The sequence below is a fragment of the Gekko japonicus genome, unplaced genomic scaffold (assembly GCF_001447785.1).
Source record: "Gekko japonicus isolate JY-2015 unplaced genomic scaffold, Gekko_japonicus_V1.1 scaffold2204, whole genome shotgun sequence".
Taxonomy (NCBI): Eukaryota; Metazoa; Chordata; class Lepidosauria; order Squamata; family Gekkonidae; genus Gekko; species Gekko japonicus.
The window spans coordinates 119,604-143,857 of record NW_015163670.1 but is presented as its reverse complement, the minus strand read 5'-3'; the positions used below and the strand labels follow the sequence as shown (position 1 = coordinate 143,857).

The window sequence follows — 24,254 nt, the reverse complement described above, 5'->3', positions numbered from 1 at the left end:
AACATAGGAACAGTATTTACGTAGAAATTAATTGACAGTGAAAGAATGATGTAACCCAGGATTATCATGCAGAAGATGCAGTCAAGGGTCTTAAATGCAATGCCTTCCTTGGAATATCATGCTTCAATGCCCTTGTAAAATTGTAGAAATACTAGCATGTTTGCTAGAGTTGTGCTGGCATTGCTGTAAATTTGCTTCATTCTAATTACTTGTGCAAAAAGTTTTAAAGAGCTCTAGATGAGTGTTTTGACACTTGCAGTGTAATAGAATGCCTTGTGAATAGTATTCGCACAGTAAATGGTAAAATGCTATTATAATGAAACTAAAGCACTATGGGCACATACTGTAATGTGTCAAGTCTACACACAGTGAGAACCACAAGACAGCCTTGTATTCATATAGTGAATGCATTGTTCAGAGGGTAGAAGGAGTAGCCATGCTAGTCTGGTTACCTGGTGAACTAATAACATCAAAGGGTCCTGTGGCACCTTAAAAACACAACCTTTATTATGGGATAAGCTTTTGTGGGCCAAAACCTGCTTCATCTGGTGCATGCAGTGATTACCTAAGTAGGCTATTACATATAACCAGAGTACACGGGGAGGAAAGAATATGTGTACACAGTGAAGCCCAAAGGTCAAGTAATACGATAGACAGAACTAGGTGTATTGTACAGTATCAGGGAGATACAAAGGAATTATGTAATCAAATTAAAAGATTCAGTCCTTGTGAGAGTATCTACTCCTGAGTAATGGTTTCTGGTGACAAATACGAACAGCAAGGTCAATAATAGTAATATCCAAGCTATTATGGCCTTTGGCCTCATGCGGTAAAATTCTGCCTACCTACCTGATATCCAAGAAATAATGGCTTTCCATTGTGAGCCTCCTATTCCAATAATTTTCTGAGGTTCAGTTCCAGAGTACCAAATTGTTAATTTATTATTTATTATTTAATTAAATTTAACTTGTTAGGCTGCCCTTCCCTGCAAGCAGGGCTCAGGGCGGCGTACATCAGACCAAACACAATAATAATCCAATTAAATAACATTAAAACTGCTAAAAACAATATATTACTCAAGCAATACTTTACATTGTCAAGTTGAGAAGAATTTGTTCCCGCCAACCCCCTCGGTGCAGGGGGTGTGGAGGGCTGAGTAGGAGGGTATGAGAGTGCCAACATTTTGATCGGTGTATGTATGGTGATATAAAGGTCTGCTGCAGAGTATCTTGGGAATTTGAAACAGGCTTACCTGTTTGATGTCTCTAAAGTGGATTTTAGCACATGGTGTCATTATGAGTTCCTTGTCAGTTATAGCCCTGCTCTCTTCCCAGAGAGGAGCTGCAGTGGCTCAAGTGGTTAAGACGCTGAACTGCAGGCTGTGGAAGGTCAGTAGTTCAGCAGTTCGAGACCCGGGTGCCGCATGACAGATTGAGCTCCCATCTCTAGTTCCAGCTCCTGCCAACCTAGCAGTTCGAAAGCAAGAAATTGCAAGTAGATAAATAGGTGCCGCTTCGGTGGGAAGGTAACAGCGTTCCGTGCGCCTTGGTGTTTAGTCATGCTGGCCACATGACCACGGAAACGTCTTTGGACAGCGCTGGCTCTTCGGCTTTGAAACGGAGATGAGCACCGCAACCCTAGAGTCGGATTCGCCTGGCTTTCGAGCAAGGGAACCTTTACTTTTACCTCCCAAAGAAGGTCAGGGGATCTCGCCAGATTGAAATGTGCTTGCCAGTGACCTCCTAGTTGAATGCATTTTGTGGGCCCAGATGGCAGTGCGTAGCATGAAATGAGCAAATGAATGATCTCTTGGTGGCATAATGGATAGTGTTGATCCCATGATAGTATTACTCAAAGAGATATGGATATAGAGTTGTGTTAGAGGGATTCTTAGATTCGAGATCGATGGTCGTTTTGCAAGCACGAGAGTCACATTAGTTAAAACAAAATATCTTTACTACAGAACAAAACATGGGTAGGGTAACTTTGGATAAAAGAAATAAAACACAAGATTACATGCTTAAAGTTACTTTTCAGCTCTACTTTGCTAACGGCTACATCTTCCTATCTACCCAGCGGTCAGAAGAGAGATGCTTCCTGTGCTGCTTCATACAAAGGGCCATAAACATTGTGAATACATGAATGCTAGATCAAAGCATTTCCACAAACAAGTTGTTAACTGAAGGCTACAGGTCACTTCATTAGGCTAAGTACTCCCTCAAACTTTCCCGCCATGGAATACATTATGTAACACAACATCCTGTTTCCCGACAAAACAACACTTAACTCTGTAATGACTGAATTGTAGCAACTTGAAACTCTTAACAAGTTGTCATGGGTGTTTGTGGGTAAGTTTGTTTCACTGTTGTGGTCCAGTATTGCTTTTGAGTAGTTGCTTCAGATTGGAGGACTGTCTGTAAGCAAGGTCTCTGAAAAGGAAAGACTTATTTTCAGAATAGGGTGTAAACATTTTATTTCATAGCAAAAAGGTTTGAGCTGAAGTCTTAGATTAGTGGTGATCTTTTAGCTTTCTCTGACTTCATAGTGTGAGCATGGTTTTTTTAAATGCCTGATGTAAATCTCCCAGGTGTTGATCATCGTTGGAAGGACATCAACAAATGGGATGGCCTATAGACAGAGGATTATGTGGTTTGTTCTGGATGGTAGTGTGAAGCATTTGGTGTATACGCATTGGTCAGTTGTCTTACACAGTGCAGATGTAGTTGTACTGTGGTATTTATAATGTATGGAATTTTTCAGATGAGTACTAAAATGTTGGTAACTGAAGTCCTGCTTTAATTTCCCAAGAACTTCCCTCCTGTGAGTCCAGACGGTGGTGATGTCACTGGTGTATCATTGGGGGGGGGATATGTTAGAGATAAGGAAGCATATTGTGGAGCTGTGTGGGTATTGTCAATCTGTACATACAAACATTCTTGATGACATGTACTCCATTTTTATGTGGGGTAGTAGTGTATAGAACTTCTATACCCATGATTACGAGAATAATCTGTGGGCTGTGACTTCAGAAAATCTGCTTTATTTCACAGATAACTATGTTTGGTGGCATAAGACTTTTGCATAGAACCAGTAACCTCTTTATGAGAGTAGAAGAGAATGAGGCATCCAGAATTATCTAGTTTGTGAATCTGGGGTTAAAAATAGACATGTGTCTGCATAGATTTGTTTCAGTGTTTGTTTTTGAGAGCTTCTTCAGCCGGTCACATAGCATCATTTGGTATTCCTCACTGGAATCCAAGAAATTGTTTGTTTTACCAACTATAATGTTGGAACTATTTCTGAATCTGTGAATTATGTTTATTTTCTACATGGCTGAGATTATAACTGGTGTTACTTGCCAAGAATCTCAGTTTGAGCATGATGCAAAAAGGCCAGTTTGATACTGCAGCCATAGGGAGAATCCATGCAGAAGCCTTGCAAAGTCCTGTGAGGATAGTTGCTGTATATCAGTGTTGTGACAGAAGAAATAAGTATTGGATCACTGCAGAATTATTTTGGGTGTGATGTGAGAGGCAGAATAAGGATTTACAAGACTGAAGAGACTCTTCTGTTTGATTCAGTGAATGACTGGATAGATATGGGTGGCTAAATTAAGGTTACCTCAAGCATATGGAAATTCTAATAGTTTTGTGTCCTTTTTCTGTAGAGATATAAAGTGTATATTGCTACAGTATCATATTAACTGGGATGTATGCATGTTGACCCTGTATCTCAAGTTTTGGTGTCAGGATAATAGTAAGGACTACATGAATAGATATTTAAATGAGAGACAGGCATCTCCAGCAGGTACACATAGTGTTGCTGTCTACAGAACAAGTTCACATCTATGGGGTGTTACAGATTATGGTTTATGATGATGTTGGCTTTAGGAAAAATGAAAATATGGTTCAGTTAAATTGACTCCTAACATACAGATTTTCCTCTTTTAGTTTTCCTATGTATAATGTTATTCCTTCAAAAGCAGTGTTCTTTCCTGTTAGGCTTGTATGGTGTTGCATATGATTGAACATAGTTAGTTTAGAGTCTTATTTTTTACTTTCTAATACTAAAATATTAATGTGTAAAATGAGACCAGACAAACAGTAGATTAAGTTCTACAAATAGAACTTCTATTGGTAGCTAGCCTTAAACAGGTACACAATGTGACTTGCATGCCTTTGTCTTGAGTGCAGCTTCCTTATCAGTGTTTTTTTCTTGTTTTAATTTATACCTATCACTGTCATGGTCTGTAAAAAAAAAAAGCAACATGAGATCTGTCTTTCTGCATTCCCTCCCCACCATTCGCAAACAGTGCTCCTATCCCTGCCTAGCAATGCTTGGCTAATGTCTGACTGTTTAAAGACAAGCGTACCACTTGCCGGAACCTTTGTCTAGTTTAGGTACTATGTGCTGTGATGAAATTTTGATCGTGAAATGTGATATGAAGTCATTGTCAGGAAGCCACATTGTCAGGAAGCCAAAATAAAGTAATTCATTTCATAGATGCAGTGTTGCTGCTAATAGTGTTCCAGGCAATTGTAAGTACAAAAGTCCCAAGATGATTCAATGAGGAAAGAAAAGGGGAGTGTTTTTTAAAGAGAAGGTGGGGTAAAGATTAAGGAGTGCACTGTTCCCTCTAAGCTGAGTTAGTATGAGCTAGCTCACAGTTTTTTAGCCTCCAGCTCATACATTTTTGTCTGAGCTCAGGAAGGACGGCTCCAGAGCAAACTAATGTATGCAGTAGCCAAATCGCTTGCTCACAACTTTAATGTCAGGAGCTCACAAAGTAGATTTTTTGCTCACAGGACTCCACAGCTTAGAGGGAACATTGAAGGAGTGTGAAGCATATATGCATTGAAATCAAAAGAACTGTATGGGAAGCATTTGTAGAATGAAGTTCATGATATTGCAGCATGCTGGGTTTAAAAAGTGATTTCAACAAATAATGCTGTTGATAAAATCTCACTTAGTGTGGTACAAGAACAGTACTCTGCATAATTCATTGATCACTTCTCAGAAAGTACCTATATTTTGTGGGGCAAAATTCCAAAGCAAGTGTCCTCATGAGTTTGAATTTCACTAAATGGTCACTGTATGCAGGGTTGCCAGGTCCCCCTGGCCACCGGTGAGGGATAGACAGTAATTCTTAAAATGTGGTATCTACTTGGCTAGGTTTGAGCTTTGGCTGCACAGGCACTTCCTGGTCTCCCCTTTGCCAAGTAAAAGTCTGTGTTAGGTGTGGAATTGTGTATTTTACATATACCAAATTTCCCATTTTATGGAACAGTATGAAAATCCATGTGCATATGGACATGGATTCATAGACATTTTAGGCTACTGCTTCCCTTCTAGGTAACTAGGATGGTCACTGGTAGATCTAATGTTTGCTCAGTGGCTGCTTCTGTTTTTATGGGATAGCCTACCTGAAGTTGTTAGGCTTTCACTTTGTTCAGATTCTGCAGTTTGTACAAAGTGGAATAATTCAGGAGGGCTTTTGACACTGCCACCTAATTTTTAATCACACATGTTAGTTTTTAATGAATTTTTACCCTTATATTGTTTTTATTAGCTTTGTAATCCACCTTGAGTCTGGTTTTAGAGAGAGATGGGTTTAAAATGCTCTAAATAAATAAATTGATGGTGCAGGATTTATGGAAAGAAGAAAAACTGAGTCACTAATAAGAAGACGGAGGCAGTAAGTGATTTAGAAGGTTATAGAAGGTTACACAGCATATCTTGCAAAAGAAATAACATTAATTGAATGTTTAAGCTTTGGGGTCAGTGCCATCAAAGACATACGGAGAAGCTGGTAGTAATTGAGCTGTTCAGGAATTTGTTACTTTAATTCAGTGCAACTATCATGAGCAAGAAAAGTGGCAAAAGCCTCACTTCATTCAGAACTCTAGAATGAATGTTTACAACAGTTTGCACATACAATGACTAGCTTTTCTCAACAAAGGTCTTGTTTATGTTGGTTTTCTTTGTAGGTGATTTACTTGAAAAAAACTCCAGAAGAGGTTTACCGGATACTTCTATCTGGATCCAATCCACCGTATCTTCCATTTAGGTATGGCTGCAACCAAAATAATATGTTTAAAATTTCCAACTCTGTGATGCTGCCAGGTTCATGGCTAGTATTTGAATAGGTGATCTGCAAGGAATACCAGGGTCGTGACACAGAGGCAGGAAATGGAAAACCACCTATGAAATGTCTCTTGCCTTAAAAACAAGTCTAGCTCACCACCTAGTGGTGCATAACACTGAAAGAGCTAGAACTTGTGGCTGCCAGACAATCTTAGGCGCTCCTGGCTATTCTACATACAATGCCATGCAATTATTATTATTATTGTGCCTGCCTCTTTGACTACTTGTGTTCTCCCCCTGCCCAATCCACTAATGGCAGAGCTTCAAAGGGTTGTGTGTACTTTAGACTTTTCCTAACCTCTCCATTTCTGAAGCATGCCCCCCCCCCCAAAAAAAGATGCTGTTAAAGCCTGGAGGCTATGAGGTATCATGCAGTGCAGTGTGGCGCAAGGAAACCATCCCCATGTACCCAAACACTTCTGGCTTTTATGGATCTTGGCCTAGTGTATCCTGCGTCTTGATCACCTTACTTACCATTGACAAGACATGTAAATTAAGAACCTTTAGGCTTATGTTTCCTGCCACTGTTTCATTTGGTACATTGCTCTATATGGAATAAGTGTATCTGCATTCTTCTGTACAGCTAGTTTTAAAAGACCATGCTGTTTACACTTGTTTTATTCCTGTAATGAAGTAATAGTAAGAAGGTTACCTCATGTTGCCATTTCATTCACCCTGCTGAAGAGCTCTGGATAAAGCAGATGTGCCTGTAGTGCCAAGGAGCAGTGCAGTGTAACATTTCAGTTGTGCATCTCTTCTTTAGGAAGTCAGTAGATGTCTGCGCCAAGGGACACGGTTTTGTTCTATGCCAGGGCGGAGTTTGTTCATTAAGTGTATCAATCAGTAGCCACATATTCTGAAATCCTGAATTAATGCAACACCAAGTTATAAGTATTGCTAAAATTTCGGCTCCACACAATCCATCTTTAGGGCTGTCAGCAGGCATTGCTGTTGTTTGGGTCTTCCTTTTTCCCCTCTGCTTCATGACACAGGTGGCCCTGATGTGTTGTTTGAAGTCTCTGACATTGCATTCAAAACATTCTGTTTGTAGTTTGTATCTTTCATAGTATTATCACACACATAGAGGGTTACAGGGGTCCCAGTGCATCTCTGACTTAAATAGAAAGTTAATCTATTATATATATGCCCCATTTTCCTTCCACCCCACTCCCAACCTCGAAGTTTCAGCTTAAACTGGTCCTTTGCATTGCACAAAACTATAGTGATGTCAGTTTATCGTTTTTAACATCTCGTTCAATTTCAAGATGGTCTAGAAAGAATTAGGAGCATAGGGTTCTAAGAAGTCAACATGTTCATCTTTCCAGCTTTAATTAGAATGCCTAACTTTTAGTACACTACATTTTTAATGTGTTTTACTTTGTAAGCCATGTCAAGCATTTTTTTCTGGAGAGGCAGTGTAGAAATGTTCTAAATATGTAGGAGATAGAGCACCATAAACCATGAGGAAAGGTGGGATACTAATAATAAAGTTGCACATAAAAATCAAAATGTAGTGCAGATTGTAATATTGGATTATTTGACATGCTGTTTTAGTCTGTTAATTCTTCACCCTGGTTACTGGAAACTATAACCAGCTCTGATTTTTGAGGTTTCACTTTGCATTGTCAATACATTTGCATGCCTATCTTTGCTATTATATGGCAAAAAATCTGCTTTTTAAGTAAAGTTGCAGGCCTCTTTTGACTACTACTGAAAAAGCTCTGCTGGAGATAGTGGGATCTGCATGGACAAAGAAGCTCAGTGAGACAGCAAAGATGGGTGCAGAAGAGCAGTAAAGCTGCAAGATTCCATCCACTGAACCTTCTGTGCAATAACAATTTTTGTGTCTGTGTGGATCCGCAGAGTACCCACAAACCTTCATAATAAATGCCTCACTTTGGCTCAAAAATTATAATTGCATCAAAGAACATGCTAAACTTTGCCTAAGCTTCTCTATATAGGCTAGACTTTCTCTGCAACTAAGACATTAAGCAAATGTCCACCCTTAATGTTGTTTGTCTGTTACCAGGCAGGGGATTTTTATAGTTAAAGGCTGTAACTGTGTAGCCCTGCCTTTTCTGGGTTTATTGCATATTCATGTAAATCTTCACAGCTGTGGTCATCCATCCTGATCAAGGAGGAGCAACGTTGTATCATTTCAGAGCAATAGGCCAAAGCATTTTAGTAAACTGGAAGGTAATTGGTTCTTTCAGCCTATTGATGTGATGTGATACAAGTGAGCAGGACATTCAGAACAGACATAAGAAAGTACTCCATACAATCCTTAATTTGTGGAATTCTCTGCCAAGGGTTGTAGTGAGGGTCGCTAACATAGATGGCTTTTAAAGGGGGTTAGAGAATGTGATTTTTAATGAAGCCCATCAGTGGCTCTTGCCCATGATGGTTAAACAAGGCCTCCATGGTATATGTCTGAATGGCAGTTACTGGATGATAGCACTGTGGGATTTTTTTGAGAAGTTAACAAAATCTGATTTAGCGATGTTATCCGCTTCTACCTGAATTATAAAACTAAAACTGGGAATATCTGATAATTTCAGTAGAAGTTCCAGTTAGGTGCATTAAGCATTTTAGCCATACAGTTCATTCATGTTTAGTCAGAATCAAGGCCCACTGTGTTTTTAATATGTCTTCCACTGTTTGCATGGTTAAGTACTTCACATAAAGTCACTTTCTGCATTATGCCATAAACATAAAAAAAAACCCCGCTCACTCTCTAAAAATACTTGAGTCCCAGGAAAGGTGTCGGTGGGCACCATGGTGCCCAAGGGGGCCACCAGTGTAGGGACCCCTGCCTTACAACAACAACTTTGCATCTAGTTCCTGGAAGAGTAGGAAACAGTGCTGGCTTAGCTGTGTAAGGCTGCCATATCTTGATGATCCTTTTAGCTAGTATAGACTTGCTGCTGATTCAGAGCGTTTGGCAGGATGTCACGGATCAAAGCTTTGTCAGCACAGAGCTATTTGTAATCACCTGGAGCTTAGACAGCAGCCAGAAATGTATCCTGACCTGCTGGCTTCAAATATTGATGTTGCTCCTGTTTTAAAGAATAGCAAGGTATGTTGAGGCCAGCATAACTCTATACGCTTGTTTCGTGGGACTCTTACGTAGAACACAGGCTCCATTCAGTTGGCGCAAACAAATGGAGGTTTGTTCATGATGGTGCAAACCTGGCTAGTTGTCATTCTCATCCACTCCCTCCTTTGTGCCTGGGACATGATTGAAGGTTTCCTGGTTTAATTTAGAATCCTGCTTTGTGGAGGGAAGAAACAAACTCACAATTTTCCAGGCACATACATTCAAATGTCACTGCAGATTTAGTGCTTGATTGAGGGCTTCCGAAAGCAGGAAGCCTCCAGTCATGCTCTGTGTGTGACAGAATGGAGCACAAAAATACAGCAAGCCAGCCAGATTCATACCTGTCATGATCAAGCCTCTTTGACATCTGAATACAGCCATAGCAACTCCGGTGTGTGCTCTTAACTAGTGACTAGCTTTCTAGCAGTGCAATCCTAAACAGAGCTATACCCTTCTAAGCCCATTGACTTTAATAGATTTAGAAAGGTGTAACTCCACTTATGATCGCTATTTGTGAAATCACAATCACAGCCTTTTTACTTCTGCAGCCTGATCATTTGGAATGCACTTCTAAAACCTAGTCTTCCCTGGGGGGTTGGGGGGGCTTAGTAATGACCCATTTGTTTTTATTTTGACATTCTCTATTGCAAACAGTTAGGCTGTCTTATTTTCCACTTAGAATTGTACCTGGGAAGAGCCTGGGAAAAGGTCTTAGACTTGAATAATCTCTTCATCCAGCAGAAATGAACTGGGATATCCCATGGTGAATTAAATGTAAGAGTCTCTTCCCCTTGTCTGAATAGAAGATGTGGGAGAGAGAACTGAGAAAAGATGCACATATTTGAAGGGTTTCTCTCATATTTGAAGGGTCAGTGGTTGTTGCTCTGAATTCTAGCTGATGTATTTTTAAAAAACAGCTATCAGGAAAGGTGGTAATCTCTTTAAATGTTTATATTTACCAGCATTACTCTAGGGAATCAGTGCCAGTATAGGGAGTTGTTGTGGAGAGGGCTGGTGTGTGTTTGTAGACTGCATTTATGATTTTAGATAAATTGTTACAGTAATATTTAATGACAGAATGATTGTATGAATAACTTTTTAAAAGGATACTCAATATATAATGTATTGTTATCTCAGTGACCTGGAAAATCTTAATCGGTTTAAACCTTCAGCCATCATTTCAATAAAGGACTGTGGGTGCGAACTGCTGCTGAAATACCTGTGTACAGCTTGATCAGATACATATACTGTGCAGCCAACACCAGGCCTCCATGTGCAGTGGAGCAGGGGACAGGGTTGTGCCGGCTGAAGAGATTAATGCTGCATTGAGGGCACTTGCATTATGTTCTTAGTCCAATCTTTTTATCACAGCCAGGCACTCTGCCTTCCAGAAGGATCTGTTACAGTAGACAATGGCTACATTTTTCAAAACAAATAGTAATACCTATTTAATTTTCTTCTTGTAGAATTTTTGTATCTCTCCTTATATATAATTGAATAGTGGGTGCCAAAGTTCTAATTCTAAAATGCACTCCCTTAGTGTATGGCTGATGGCACTGCTCCTCAGCATATATCGCCACCAATCAGAAGGCAAAGCCCGGGTCCCACCCACACCACAACTGCTGCGACAACCTGGTCTTTTGCATATGGAAGCTGATTGGACTTCAGTCCATTCCACACCTCAAACTCCCCCCCCCCCGCAAGGCAGATGGAATTTTCAGTTGCATAACATACCTCATAGGGGAGAGGAGAATGGGTAACAATGGTTACCACTCTCCAGGTGAGGGCTACAGATAACTCAAACATACAAATGCTCTTCAGGTAGCAGAGATCAGTCCCTCTGGAGAAAACAGTGGATTCTGTCATTAAACCCTGCTGAGGTGGCCACAGGAAACTGACACTGTTTGCCCAAAGCCAGAGCACTCTCCCAGAGCCTCTTTCTAGATCTCGTTGTATTTATTTCCGCAACGGGCATTATTTCTAGTAAGTATATAATTCTTCTATCTTCCAGTCATCCTCTTGCCCCACTGGTCAGCACATGCCACTGACAGGGGCACAGAGCTGTATAAAGGGTCCTGGGTAGGCACTGTTCCAGCTAATAATTTTTAAAGACATTTTAATTTGTGACATCAGAGTTTCTACTGAAAAAATAACATCCTGTTCTTAGAACAGAAAATACTCTGGTTTGTTGTTGTTGTTTTTTAAAAAAAAAAAGCTGGTTTTCCTAGTCAGTTTTGCCACCTAAAACAACCCCTGGTTTAAGTTAGATGACAGCTATTATAACACTGAGCATGGGAGGGGTACTTCAGTAGAATCAAGGACAGGTTAAGGACAGGTTATGTCTGAACATAAAAATAACTGTTCTTATTTGGTGTATAAGTTTCACGTGCAGTCAGTTCACAGACACTGAAATACACAGGCACTTAGACTTGGTGAAAGGAGACTATATTAGTTTAATCATATAAGTGGGGGATCGATAGTAGTCCCATGACAACATGGTAGCCCTTCCTAATGAGGAAGGCTGTCTGCAGCCCCATGGTCATAACAAGACGTGAGATTCCCACTGTACAACTGAGTGAGACTGTAGCTGAATCTGGTGTTTCTTGGCCATTAATCCTCTACTGCCCACCAAGTACACAGCAGTATCATTGAATTCCCCCCCCCCCCAACTAAGCTGTAAGTTACAATTAAGGCATTAAAACAGCACTCCAGCCAAGACAATTTATTTATATAGGTATATGCAGACAGGCTCAGTGCGATCTTTGTGCCTGATGGTAATCAGGCAACAGTGTTAGGTTTGATTCTTGTTCTGTGTTTGTCACTTTTTTTAAGAGCTGGGAGGGCAGGACTGAGAATTTGAACCAGGGTAAAAAAAACCCGTGAAAGGCGTCATTGACCTCATCATCACCAGTTTTCCCTTTCTCCACGCTGGTGAAGGTGCTTTATTCTCCCTCTTTTGCTAGCAGGTTGTGTCAGGAGAATTGGGAGGAAGGAGCACTTCTGGCTACCCTCTCCATCACTGCAGCACCCCATGCTGTGGTGCCTTTTCTTCATAAGGTTCTTTCAACCCTCAGGGTGTGCTCAGACACGCTGTTTGATCTGGTGTCATCACGCTTCAGAAACTGATTTTATATGCACAATCACACAGTCAACATCTGCCTCCCGTCCCCAGCGGTTGGTTTCCGGCTCAAAACCGCTTTAACCCAGAGTATTTTGTTACCAGGTCCCAAAGTGGTGTTTTCTCAGCTCTCTCGTTTAAAGCCGCATTTTCCCCCTGTGTGATCGCTCCTCCGGTGTCAAGCCACTTCCGGTTTAAACCCCCTCCCCACTTGAAAGCTGCCCAAGGCTTCCGCTTTTTGCACACCATTTTTAATGTGTTGGCGGTGTGCACATAGGCGGAGCTCCGCTACCGTGTTTAGAAAACCAACATTTAAACGGTCACTTGTTTTAGCGTTAGATGAGTTTGGGATCTCACAGAGGCCATTTTCGGGTCAAACGTTTAAAGGGAAGTCTTTTGTTGGAGGGGTTGGATTGATTCGCCCTGGTGGTTCTGCACATGTGCCATGATAGTTCTCCCCCCCACACACAATTCTACGGAGGGGCGCCTATGCGCATGCACAAACTGAGAAAAAAATTAAAAACCCGCCAACACGCACTCCCACGCGTCAGTAGTGTAGACGCTGGGGAGTGACGTAACTGTGCAGTGAGGCGGGATAAGGGAGGTGTGACCGCGATTATCCAGATCAAATATAATCCCGTTAGAACTGGAGCAGTTTAACCCGCTCTCAGCACGCCGTCTGACCGCACCCTCAGAGAAGCTTTTCAGAGCAAACAGCAGACTGCTTGGAGAAGGGGGAAGTGGTTGAAGGTCCAGTCTACAAATCCTCCTATGAACCTTTGTGCTGGCTCCTACTCAGAATCTGGGATTTTATCCTTTAGGTAGGGTAAGCAGTATAAAATCTCTTCTGCTAGCTGTCAGAAGTCATTGCAAATAGGAAGAAGAAACTGGATTTCTTGTGAATGGATCTACATTTCTGATTGCCTCCTTATCGGTCTCCTCCCTCAGGGAAAGTACTACTTGCGAACAGTAAGGTTTTCATACATCTGGGCACTGTAAACATGTTGCATAGATTCAGTTATTGCAGTGGTATCATTGACTGAAAATTTTAATTACCCAAAGAAAACAAACCAAATACCTGTGTTGAACTAAATTTCGAGAGCCAGTGTGGTGCTGTGGTTGGAGTGTCAGACTAGGATCTGGGAGACCAAGGCTTGGATCCCTGATCTGCCACAGAAGCTTGCTGGGTGACCTTGGGCCAGTCACACACTCACAGCCTAACCTATCTTGACAGGGTTGTTGAAATGGAGGAGAAGAGAAAAATGTAACTGCTTTGGGGTCCCCATTGGGGCTGTAAATGAAGAAAGGGACTTGAGAAAGATGGTTGTAGGAAAGCTGCAAATATAGGGGTAAGAGAGTCCCTTTCATTGTGGAGGGGACAATGCAGATATACATTCCAGGTAGCTTAACTATTGGGATTCTTCCACTGGATCTAGCTGCACATAACTGCTATGTCTGCAGTTTTAATTGTAGCTGAAGCAGAGTTCCCAAATTGGGTAGGGGATGGGATAATTTCTCAACCTACTCCACTTTTGCTTAGCTATGGATAGATTAACACAGAATGTCTGCACCAGCCTAGTATCTTTATGTATGCAGAAATAAATCTTTATCCTATCCCATGATGACCTAAGATTCTGATATCTTTATTTTAAAAAAAATTTAAATTGACTTTTTTTTTAATCAGAAAGGATGTATGACTGTACAGACACGAAAAGCAATAAAATTTGCCAGACCTAGGTCGGTACAGAATGATTCCAACTTATTTATGTAAAAGCTTTTTGAAAATGAAAAAGAAATCCCTGTTCCTTATCCCAGTTGACTATATCGCAGAACTGAAGGAAGAACAGAATAGAATGCTAAGAGTAGGGAGGGATGCCTGGCAGAAACTCTGTCTCTTAGCATGATATGTACAGTCCAAGGCTCTGAAGAGGGACTTTGTGGAATTTAGCTAGAACGGCAAGACCTGTAGTTCTGAAGTGCAACATTTCATCTACTATATATTTATGTTTTTAAAGTACTGCCTCCTATGTTTCTTTTTTCAGTTTTCTAAAAAGCAACCAGTGTTTCCGACTTTCTAGCAATGAACTTCATGATCACTGACATGCATACGATTACAGGAAAAGTATCCTGTTTGAGTGACAAAAGTTGTGCAATGAGAACAAGCATTCCTGTCTGGAATAATGAGTAAACTTCCCTTTTACACACTGTAAATAATGGGATGAAGAATTGTTAACAAAACATAAAATGGTGGCCTGAAATCTTGGGTAACCTTGGTTGACTTTTGAGTTACTTTATTGAAAAGTTCCCATGACCAGAGATGACCATTCAACCTTTGTGGTGCATCTCGAATCCTTTCTGGGCTGCTTCCACACCAAGGATTTCCCATGTTTCAGCCACCCGACTGGTGCTGGGTTGATGTTTCCACATAACATTGGCATCTGTTTGTGTGCAGATTATTAACAGACCATTCCTTTATTTTAAATCTGTAAAAAAAATGGTTCCTGGGTAAGACACTTTCAGCACCAGCAGTTTCTTGTCTGTAGGGGAAACAGTGTAACTGAAGGACTTCACCACAGTGCTAGTCAGTTACTCTACTTGTTGACCACCACAGGGAGTCCCTCCCCAGCATAAATCAATATAACAGAAGAGAATCACCTGTCAGTTACACAGAGAGGAAGGGATTGTTGGAGGAGGAGGCTTTTTTTTTTTAAAGGATTGTAAAAGTAACTGTTTTTCCTATTCAGCATTATTTACGCTTATAGGTTTAAAAAAAATCACCCACAGCTCCACCTGCCATTTAGGAGATTGTTGAAACGGTTTGTAAATACACTGAGATATTTTTGTAAGTATTTTTAAGTATTGTCTTATTTCTATGCAGCATTACCTGTGTTCCTCAAAAAAAATTTTTAAAGTTGAAACAGGGTGGGCAGAGAGAAACAGGGGCACATGGGAACACAGAGGGTTTTCAGTGTGTATCAGGTATGAAAGGGAAACTGTGGCCAACAGTGGAGAGAAAATAGATTACCTAGGGCTGTCTGCAATTTCTTTTACATGGGCAGTTTCACACGACATCACGTCAGCAACCACACTACCATGGAAGCACACTATCCTGGTTTGGAAGCAGTCCTGGATATAACACTGACAACCAGCTCGTCATATAATAACTCATGAAACATGATGAGGGTATACAGGCCTTCACTTTCAGAGGATATAAATCTTTTCCTGACAATTTGTATTTTTACTGCTTTATCCATAACACTCAAGCCAAGTATGAAACATCTTGTGATACCTTCATTCTTCTTGGGTGATACTAAGAATTGCTTTAATCTAAATAGGCTAAGTAATTTAAATCATTCCCCATCCCTTTGAAGCCATATAAAATTGGATCTTACAGGTTAAAAGAAACTGATAGACAATGAGTTTCCCACTTTTTAAAAAGAGGATGCAACTGTAGAAACAATGCAGACTAACATGACTACCTATCTTGAACAGTACAATCAATCATATTTAACAGACCCATAGGCTGAGAGAAGCTATTTAACAGTGAAAATTTCTCTCAGTTAAAAGGTGGCAAAATCTATCCTACCAACCTGTTACCTGTTACCTTCTCCTTGGCATGTGTGTGTGTTGTGCTCCAGGTTAGATGGAATTTCTGGCAATGTTCAAACAATGGACAATCACATAGTCAGTATGGTTGTTGAGTAGTTCTTGGCCATTGCACTAAGTAAAGAATCTTGCTGTAACTAGCAAAAAACTGCTCAGATATGAACTTGAGTGTGATTTTTTAAAACTGCTGTCATGGTCTCCAGACATAAGAATGGTGTTTGCCAAAATGCTGAAAACTTCAGGTAACCTTATTACTTTTTAGTGTTACTGGAGCTCAGAGTCTACACAATAATTCAACTATTTAAGACAGACTTCATTACAGTCATTAGTGGCATTTTAAAATAGAACTGCTGGGGCACATAAATGCCTTCTACATTGTTAGAGAACGTCATTGATGTGGCTGTTCTAATACATATAAGAACACATCTTTATTTACAGGAGCGGCTTATATTGACATTTGTTGCTGAGGAAGGCTTATAGTGCATTGGCATAGCTAGGTTAATAGGGCATTGTAAACACTCGGGCTAGCCAGAACTTGCTTTTCTCTGATGGGAAAGGAAATACAAATTGCTTATTCTGACATGTTGATTTCAAGCCTAGGTTGCTTGTTTAAGCAAGTTTTTGAGATGCACAACTTCAGAAACTGGCGATTGCAGACTTTCTCCTTTATTGTAGCTTTATGCGCTGTTCCTGTGAATCTTTCAGGTCTTGGGAATGAGACTGAGGGCAGCCCAGCTTCATAATAGCATTGCTGAACCTCTCAGCACACTCAGCTGCTGTAGTCCCAATTATGCCTAATAGAAACAAACAGAGCCACATTTTGGAAGAGTCTTCATTATAGCCTTTCTGCCTTTTCTACCAGAAATTACATTGCTAGATTCATGTAATACTGACTTTATTTTCCTATACCAACAATGATAGCATGAAGGTGTTCATAGTGTCTGAAGTCTTGATACTGAATGAAACTTGTCAGTCTTTCTGTTAGAGAAAAAACTGTCGATAGGAATAAAGGTGAGATCACATCCTTGTTTTCTATTGTGGCATCAGAGCAGCAATACTAGGTTCCTTATCAGACTAAGGGAATAAATGGCTACTGTGGGTGCAGAAATAAAGCCAGTATTGATATGCAACTAGCAATGGAATGCTTGGGAAGACTCGGTTTTCTTGTAAAACAATTACATTAGATCCTACAAACTGAACCAGGAGCACAAGAACTCGTAAAGGTGGATCATAAAGTAGCAGAAGAGGGGACAGTTTTGCTGATTCTCAGCCACTTCAGTCACATTTTCAGGGTTATCAGTGGTTTTTTTTACAAGTACAAGTAGATGATTTGGACAGGCTGAGTACTGCTGGAGTGACATTCCTTGAGTGTGTCAGCATGGTGGGGTGGGGTGGGGTGGCAGGGCCACTGTCTGTGTGCTTTCCCCTAAAATGAAGCAAATTCGGCACAGTGGTGTAACTGGTTCTGTGCCAAGAAGACAGCCTCAATTTTGCTAGTTTGTTATGTAGATGTATATAATTTTGATTCGCCTAGTCATAGATGGGCAAGGAGCTATTTAGCACCTGACCTTTGATCCCTGGGTAGTTACCCTACCCACTGGCTTCTGTGATTTCACCAGCCATTGGCCCCACGCTTTCAAACCTGTCTTTCAAATTGTAAATACTAGACACTTGTTTCCAAAAATTAAAACTGAGATTCTCTATTCAGTTCTGTGTACTGCACAATTTTGCAGGCAAACCACATCAGCAGGTGACCCAAACCAAATCCGTTTATCACTTTCAGGCCAGTGTGTGACCTTGGGCCTGTTGCATACTCTCAGCCTAACCTACTTCACAGGTTTGTTGTGAGGACAAAACAGAGGAAAGGAGAATGATGTAAGCCACTTTAGTCCCCATTGGGGAGAATGGTAGGATATAAATAAAGTAAATAAATAATATAAAGTATCTTAGATAAAAATCATGGTGTTCCATGTACAGAAGACTGTTGCCATTTGCAAATTAGTGGCTCACAGCTTCACTTGCAGTCTGACCATGTGATTCTGTCTCCAGCCTGTTTTTACTCCCACTGCACCATCATAATTACATTGGTGAATTTCGCAGGAAAAATGGCTGTTTTGCTACTGTGAGGCAGCAGACTACAGCTTCCCAGTTTTCATGGATCAGGAACAGATCTACAAACAGCAAGGGTCTTGTGTAATGGGGAAAAAATGCCTTGTTCTCCTTGATATAAGAATGGGGGTGCACACCTGTTTACTATCACCATTCCTGTCCAGGAGGCTAATAGCAGGTTGTCTTGTTCTTCCTGATATATAAGAATGGGGGAGTGTGCACACCTGGTTACTGTCACCACTCCTGTCCGGGAGGTTAATATTAGGTTGTCTAGATTTCAGCTCTGGGACTTGGTGTCAGTCTTGTTTTTACTTAACCATATTCCCTCATGCTGTTTTCCCATGGCAATACTCTCCAGTATGACAGTCCTGATTGAGTTTGGGCCTTCTCCCACAGCTGTTTTCAAAACTGTTTTATATAGGAGATCTGATTAGATTTCCCATTTCTCTCCTAGTTTGGTCCCTTGCCAAGTGCAGGCTATACTCAGTTTCCCCACATCTAAGATCCAGAAAAGTAAAGTATCTTGAGGAGGTGGGGCTGTATTCAAACTGTTTGTAGATCACTACAGTAAGTGCCCATATAAGCACTTAGGTATTTCTAAAGGAGCTTTCTGGGTTGTAGCTATTGTCATTTATAGCATCTGAGTTAATCTCAGCCCATGGTTAATGCAAGTTCAGTATTTGCCCTTAGTCCCTTTGGAGAACATCATTTCATTAACATGACTGAAATGTATCTTGACCACCCCCACCCTCCATATTTTGCATTTTGGTTCCATTAAAACCTTATGCCTAAAATTGATTCTTAGCAAACATCTAGCTGCTTTTAGTATCAACACTGGCAAGCCTCCCAAATACACAGTGAAACTCAGCTGAATCACTGACAGTTAAAGCAGAAATCTATATTTAGGATTTTCCTCTCAAAGTACAAAAGGTCATGTTGCTGGTTTGGTTTTTCCCATGCAAACACTTCCAACAACTATTATCCCTGTAATACACAAAGTTCAAGTAACCATATGTGATACATAACAATGGTAAGACTTCTGCTTCTTCTGCAAGTATTCCCATACCGTATAGTTAAACTCTGATTTGGTCTAAACACTTATTAACTTGAAAAATTTGGTAAAGTGATTTTGTATTTTTTTCTCTGACCTATTTCTGCTTCCAAACAGAAGACCTCTTTTAGCAGGAAATATAGTTGATGTGCTAAACAACCTATAAATAGCCCTTTTCTTATAATTTTTTGGGATTCTTTTTTACCTGAGGGGAGGAGGGGATAGTGCACTAGAGCCGGAAAGGGTGATAATATAGTACTGCATATGACCTTTTAATTCAGTAGTATTCTAGTTATAATTGGACCAGTGTAATGAAATTTCACTAAAATGTTTTCCTGTGTTATTCCCATTTATCATACATTTATTTATATATTTACTTCATTTATACCTCGCCTTTCTCCTCCGTGTGAGCCCAAAGCAGCTTACATAATTCTCATCTGTTCCATTGTATCCTCATAACAAGCCTCTTAGGTAGGTGTCAAGGAGTTTCAGGCTGAACCCCATGGGTCCCCAGGGCAGTTGTATGCAAGTAACCAGAGCATTTGATTTTAAAAAAAATATTTATAAAGTTTATTTCAATTTCTATCAATATGAAACTTTATTCTATAGCCAACACATGACTCTAAATCATGCAGCACGAAAACAAAAAAAACTAGCTTAACTATCTAACACTTTTTAGATCTTGCATTAGATAGCACAAACCTTAAATTCAAGAATCAAGGGCCAAAGCTCAGGCTAGCAATTGCAATTCAAGCAGGTCATAGTTCAGTCTGTCAAAATCGGAGCTAGTCTCTCTTTTTCAGGGCCTTAGCTCAGTTATAGTTTTTGGGCCCAGCTATATCAGGTGAGGATGACATCCAATCAGGACACGTTTTCAGTAGAAGCCTCTAGAAGATTACCTCATCACCCCTAGTTCTCCCCCTCCCATCACACGGACCACAGGTTCTCATGAGAAGCTAATCACCACACTTACATCTTTGGCCTTGAAGATGATAAGAGTGGTATAGGCATAGAAACCAATTAGTAGCACCTGCAGGAGAGACCAGGCCCGTTACTGTTCACATTAACCCTTGGGAGAGGCCAGGGGTGCTTTACCTCACAGTAGGTTAGGTTGGGACTATGTGGCTGGCCCAAAGTCACCCAGCAAGCATCCATGGCATCAACCTGGGTCTCCCAGAGCCTAGCTTTGTATACTATGAAAATTCCAGTAACTAAAATCACATGACATGCTGGCTGTCATGCGATTTGAGTTACTGGAATAGTTATATGCCCACAATCAGTCATATTGAATTACAAAGTAATTTCCAGAATTAAAACTAATAAACAGACAAGACCAGAATTGAAAACATGTTTTTGTCCTATGAATTCTGTAGAATGTCTGTTTTTTATGCATATATTATTACTGGGTCACGTAGATCTCCATGTGTTTGCCCAAGTACATTGTACATAGAGGACTTTATCTGTTTTTCCACAATTTTGAATGTCTGGGGCAAATATGAAAGAAAGGCTATTTCCATAATTCTTTGCTGTTCAAAACAAATCTTAAAACTACAAACAATAAAATCCTAAATTATTGAGAGACTTTTATTAACGCTATAACATCAAGAGGCAGAAAATGAAATGGCAGTAAAACATCCTAATGGTAAAACTGAAAAGAAGTTTAAAAAACAGAATAAGGGGGGATAAAACTAATTTAAAAGTTGTAAAAAACAATATTGAAACAACAGCAAGAAGGTCTTAATCTGTCATGTGAGTTCTTACTAATCACTAATTGAATATAAAAGACAAGGACTATTAGCTGAGAGAGTTCTCAAAACAAAAAAGCTAAGAGAAGGCCTGAGTAAATGAGCATGTCTGTCTTGGTATCAGAAGTTTGACAGTAGGTGCCAAACAATTGGGTCTGGAGAGGAAGTTCTATAACCAGAACTTTACAACAGGAAAAGCCATGTCTTTAATAATTAGCCAAATGACTTCACAGGTGTGGACATGTGAGGCAGGGCTTCCAATGGGCAGGCAGGGTCATAAAGGAGCAAGTTTACGGGACCACCTCAGTGCTGAGCAGCTGAGAATGGTAAGCTTAATAACTAGCAAGTTAATTTGAACCCAGTCAACTTTCCACTTGTGATCAGGCCCTGGTTGATAGTTCTTTTTCCTAGGAACTGATCTGGCACTGAATAGCATGTTAGGATATTGTCCAGGCCTGACAATACGTTGACAAGACCAAGAGAGTCTCACTGGTTTAGAATAATCTGAGCAATGGTCAAATGCTAATTGTCTCATGACCCGCCCTCCCTTGATCAGCTGGCTCCCTCTTAGCATAAATCAGGTGATTAAAAAGTCTCTCACTTTGTGCCTTTTCCAGTTTTGGCGCAGTGGATGTTCTGTGAGCCTGCATAGCTTTCCCCTGCTATACCTTCAAACTGTGGCAGAGAGGTGATTTCCCCCCCTGCTGTCACCCTTTCAAGAGACTTACAGACATGTCTGCCCTCATAGGCTGCTTGGGCCAGAAGCAACTGCTGGATGTTGGAGCTGCTCTGTCCTGAGCAATTGTGCTCTGTTATCACTGTGCCTCTCCTGCTGCTGTTGCTGTTCTCTGAGTTGCTGAACTGAGAGTACGGAGAGATTCCTAGGCAGTAAATAGGCTCACCCAATTCTCTTGAGAATGTTCTAGCTATTTCTAGGGCAGCTCACATGGGACTGACAGTGTGCCCCCACCCCCAAAATAGGCCACCCTTTTCAAAAACTAAGATGGTCACCAAGGCAGCTGCCAGATGTTAGAGGTGCTTCCTCCTAAACATATCTACTCCTTTTCCACTGCTTTGACCCTACTGTCTCTTTCCAGCAGTGGTGGCTAGCCTCTCTCCCAAATCCTCCCAAGACTGTGCAGCTGCACTGTGTTAATTTAGGGAAATGTGATTAAGTGTAATAGATGGGGAAACTTTCCTTTTCTGTTTGCTGTCTGGGTCAGCAGGCCTGCTATTCCTTTGTACCTTCATCCCATGTAGCCAGTCAAAACTGCTGCTGTTAGAATAAAATTAAAATGTTTTGAAAGGTTGATGTACGAGAAGTTCTATAATCAAATCAGATTCTCCATAGGCAAGAATACGGCACTGCATAAAAATCTGTTGTTTATGAACCTTGTGTATTTGTCCTGTTAACACTTTGAATTAAATATGAATACCTTCAGTTACTTGTGTGTGTGTACTGGTGTGCAGGTAATTATAATTTGATATTAAATCTTTAAGTTTCACAAGTCTAAAACACTAGCTGCTAATTTTGTTTGTGCGTGTGTGTGCATGTGTCTGTTTTAATCTGGGATACTTTAACATTTTTTCTCCATAGGGATGCTTCATTTGGAAATTGCACATATAATCTTACTATCCTGGACTGTCTACAGGGAATTAAAAAGGTAATGTCTGTAAGTGTATTTGAAATAAAAATGATATCATTGGAATCAGGACGATATGAGTGTTTCTAGGGGTAGAATATCCATAGGTTCCATTACTAGATCTCTTGGAAATTTGGGGTAGCTTTAGTAAAAATCCCTATGACATATTTCACTCATTCTAAAATAGAAATTGTGTTTTAAGACAAAATTTTATTTATTCAAAATATGTTCTTAAGAACTATGTAGTTTGAAGACTTTTTATGTAAAATAATTTCCAGGACCCTCAAGGCCTTGCATTAAGCATTTCATCCCTCCCCCCTCACTGGTTTGTCTCTCCTTCCCTGAAAGCCCTTATAGCCTCTTCCATTTTCCTGCTTCCATCCCTCCTTCCCACTCACCAGCCAACATACATTTATTTGCTCCCCTGTCTTCAGCTTTCTCTCCACCTGGGAAAACTAACCAAGTTGTGCAGTATTGACTGAGCTAGGCCCAACTTCACAGTAGGGATCCTGCAAGGTCTTGCAAGGAATACTTCTCTTTCTCTTGTATCCACCTCCCTACAATAATTCTTTCCCTTGGCATCCCCCATTTCCATGTTGCCTTTTCTCCTTCCCACCTACCCACCAGCTTACCTTTTATCTGCACCCTATCTTCAGCTATATTTATTATTTTATTTATATCCCATCTGCTCCAAAATGGGGATCCAGAGCAGCTTTCATCATTCTCCTGTCCCCCATTTTATCCTCACAAAAACCCTGTCAGGTAGGTTAGGCTGCATGACCATGACTGGCTCAAGGTCACTGAATGAGCCTGCACAGTAGAATGGGAATTTTAACCTGGGTCTGCCGGATAGCCCAACCCTCTTACCACTACATTACACTGGCTTTGTTGAGGTGGCTGCTGTTGAACAGTAGCAGGTAGCCAGTCCTGGGTAAGTCATGCAAGTTGTGTGGTATCAAGTGGCCTGGTGACTGCTTCCAGGCCTGGCTCCAGTGAATCCTCACTGAAAGGCCAAACCAGCCCTGGAAACGACCCTGCCCCTTATCCTGCCTCTTCATGACGGAAACCAAGGTTTGAAGGCTGGCAATAGTGTTGTGGTTGCTGAGCAACAGCCAGAGGCCACTCATTTCTTTAATACTACAGGCTCTGTTTCCATTATTTGAGAGGGTTATGCACTCATTGTTTTGGGTTTCTCCCCCCCCCCCCCCAATTTCTGGTTTTTCTGGGATCTATTTTAGGGTTGTAGAAACATCTGTTTCTGGATTTAAGTATCCACAGATTTGGCTATGTTCAGAATATATTAATGATTGTTATGTATACTGTATTTATAGACTCATGCAGATTTTCAGTTGTTCTCCAACTTCTGCAAGTGCACATCCTCTGATAGAAGAGGGAGAAGGGGCAATTCACCTTTCCTCTTTTCACTGCAACCCCCCACTAACATGGTTTAGTCCACATAAGTCTAGAAGCAGAGATCTGTATTCACCAGCAACTTTTACTGAACTTATTTCTGGCTCTGACCCACTATTGCAGAGCTCAGTGTTTTTGTAACTATTATGGTCTGTCTACCATGTGTGATCTAAGGGCAGATGATAAGCTAAGGGTCATCTTGCTGAAGTTCAGTGCAGGTTCTGGGCTGGACAGAGCTTGGATGGGAGATCTCCTGGGAACTCCACGTATGCTGCTTTTAGTTCTCTGTAGAAAAGGAGCTGGATATAAATGTTGCATTTGAGAAAGGCAG

At 40.7% G+C, this 24,254-nt stretch overlaps 1 protein-coding gene across 1 annotated transcript in view; it reads left to right on the top strand.

Moving 5' to 3' along the window:
• CDC14A (cell division cycle 14A) overlaps positions 1-24,254 on the top strand; it is a 97,765-nt gene that overhangs the window by 34,016 nt on the left and 39,495 nt on the right. Inside the window, exons 7-8 of the mRNA XM_015407747.1 lie at positions 5,988-6,067; positions 22,468-22,534. Coding sequence (XP_015263233.1) covers positions 5,988-6,067; positions 22,468-22,534 — 147 coding nt within the window. The remainder of the gene's footprint in view (positions 1-5,987; positions 6,068-22,467; positions 22,535-24,254) is intronic.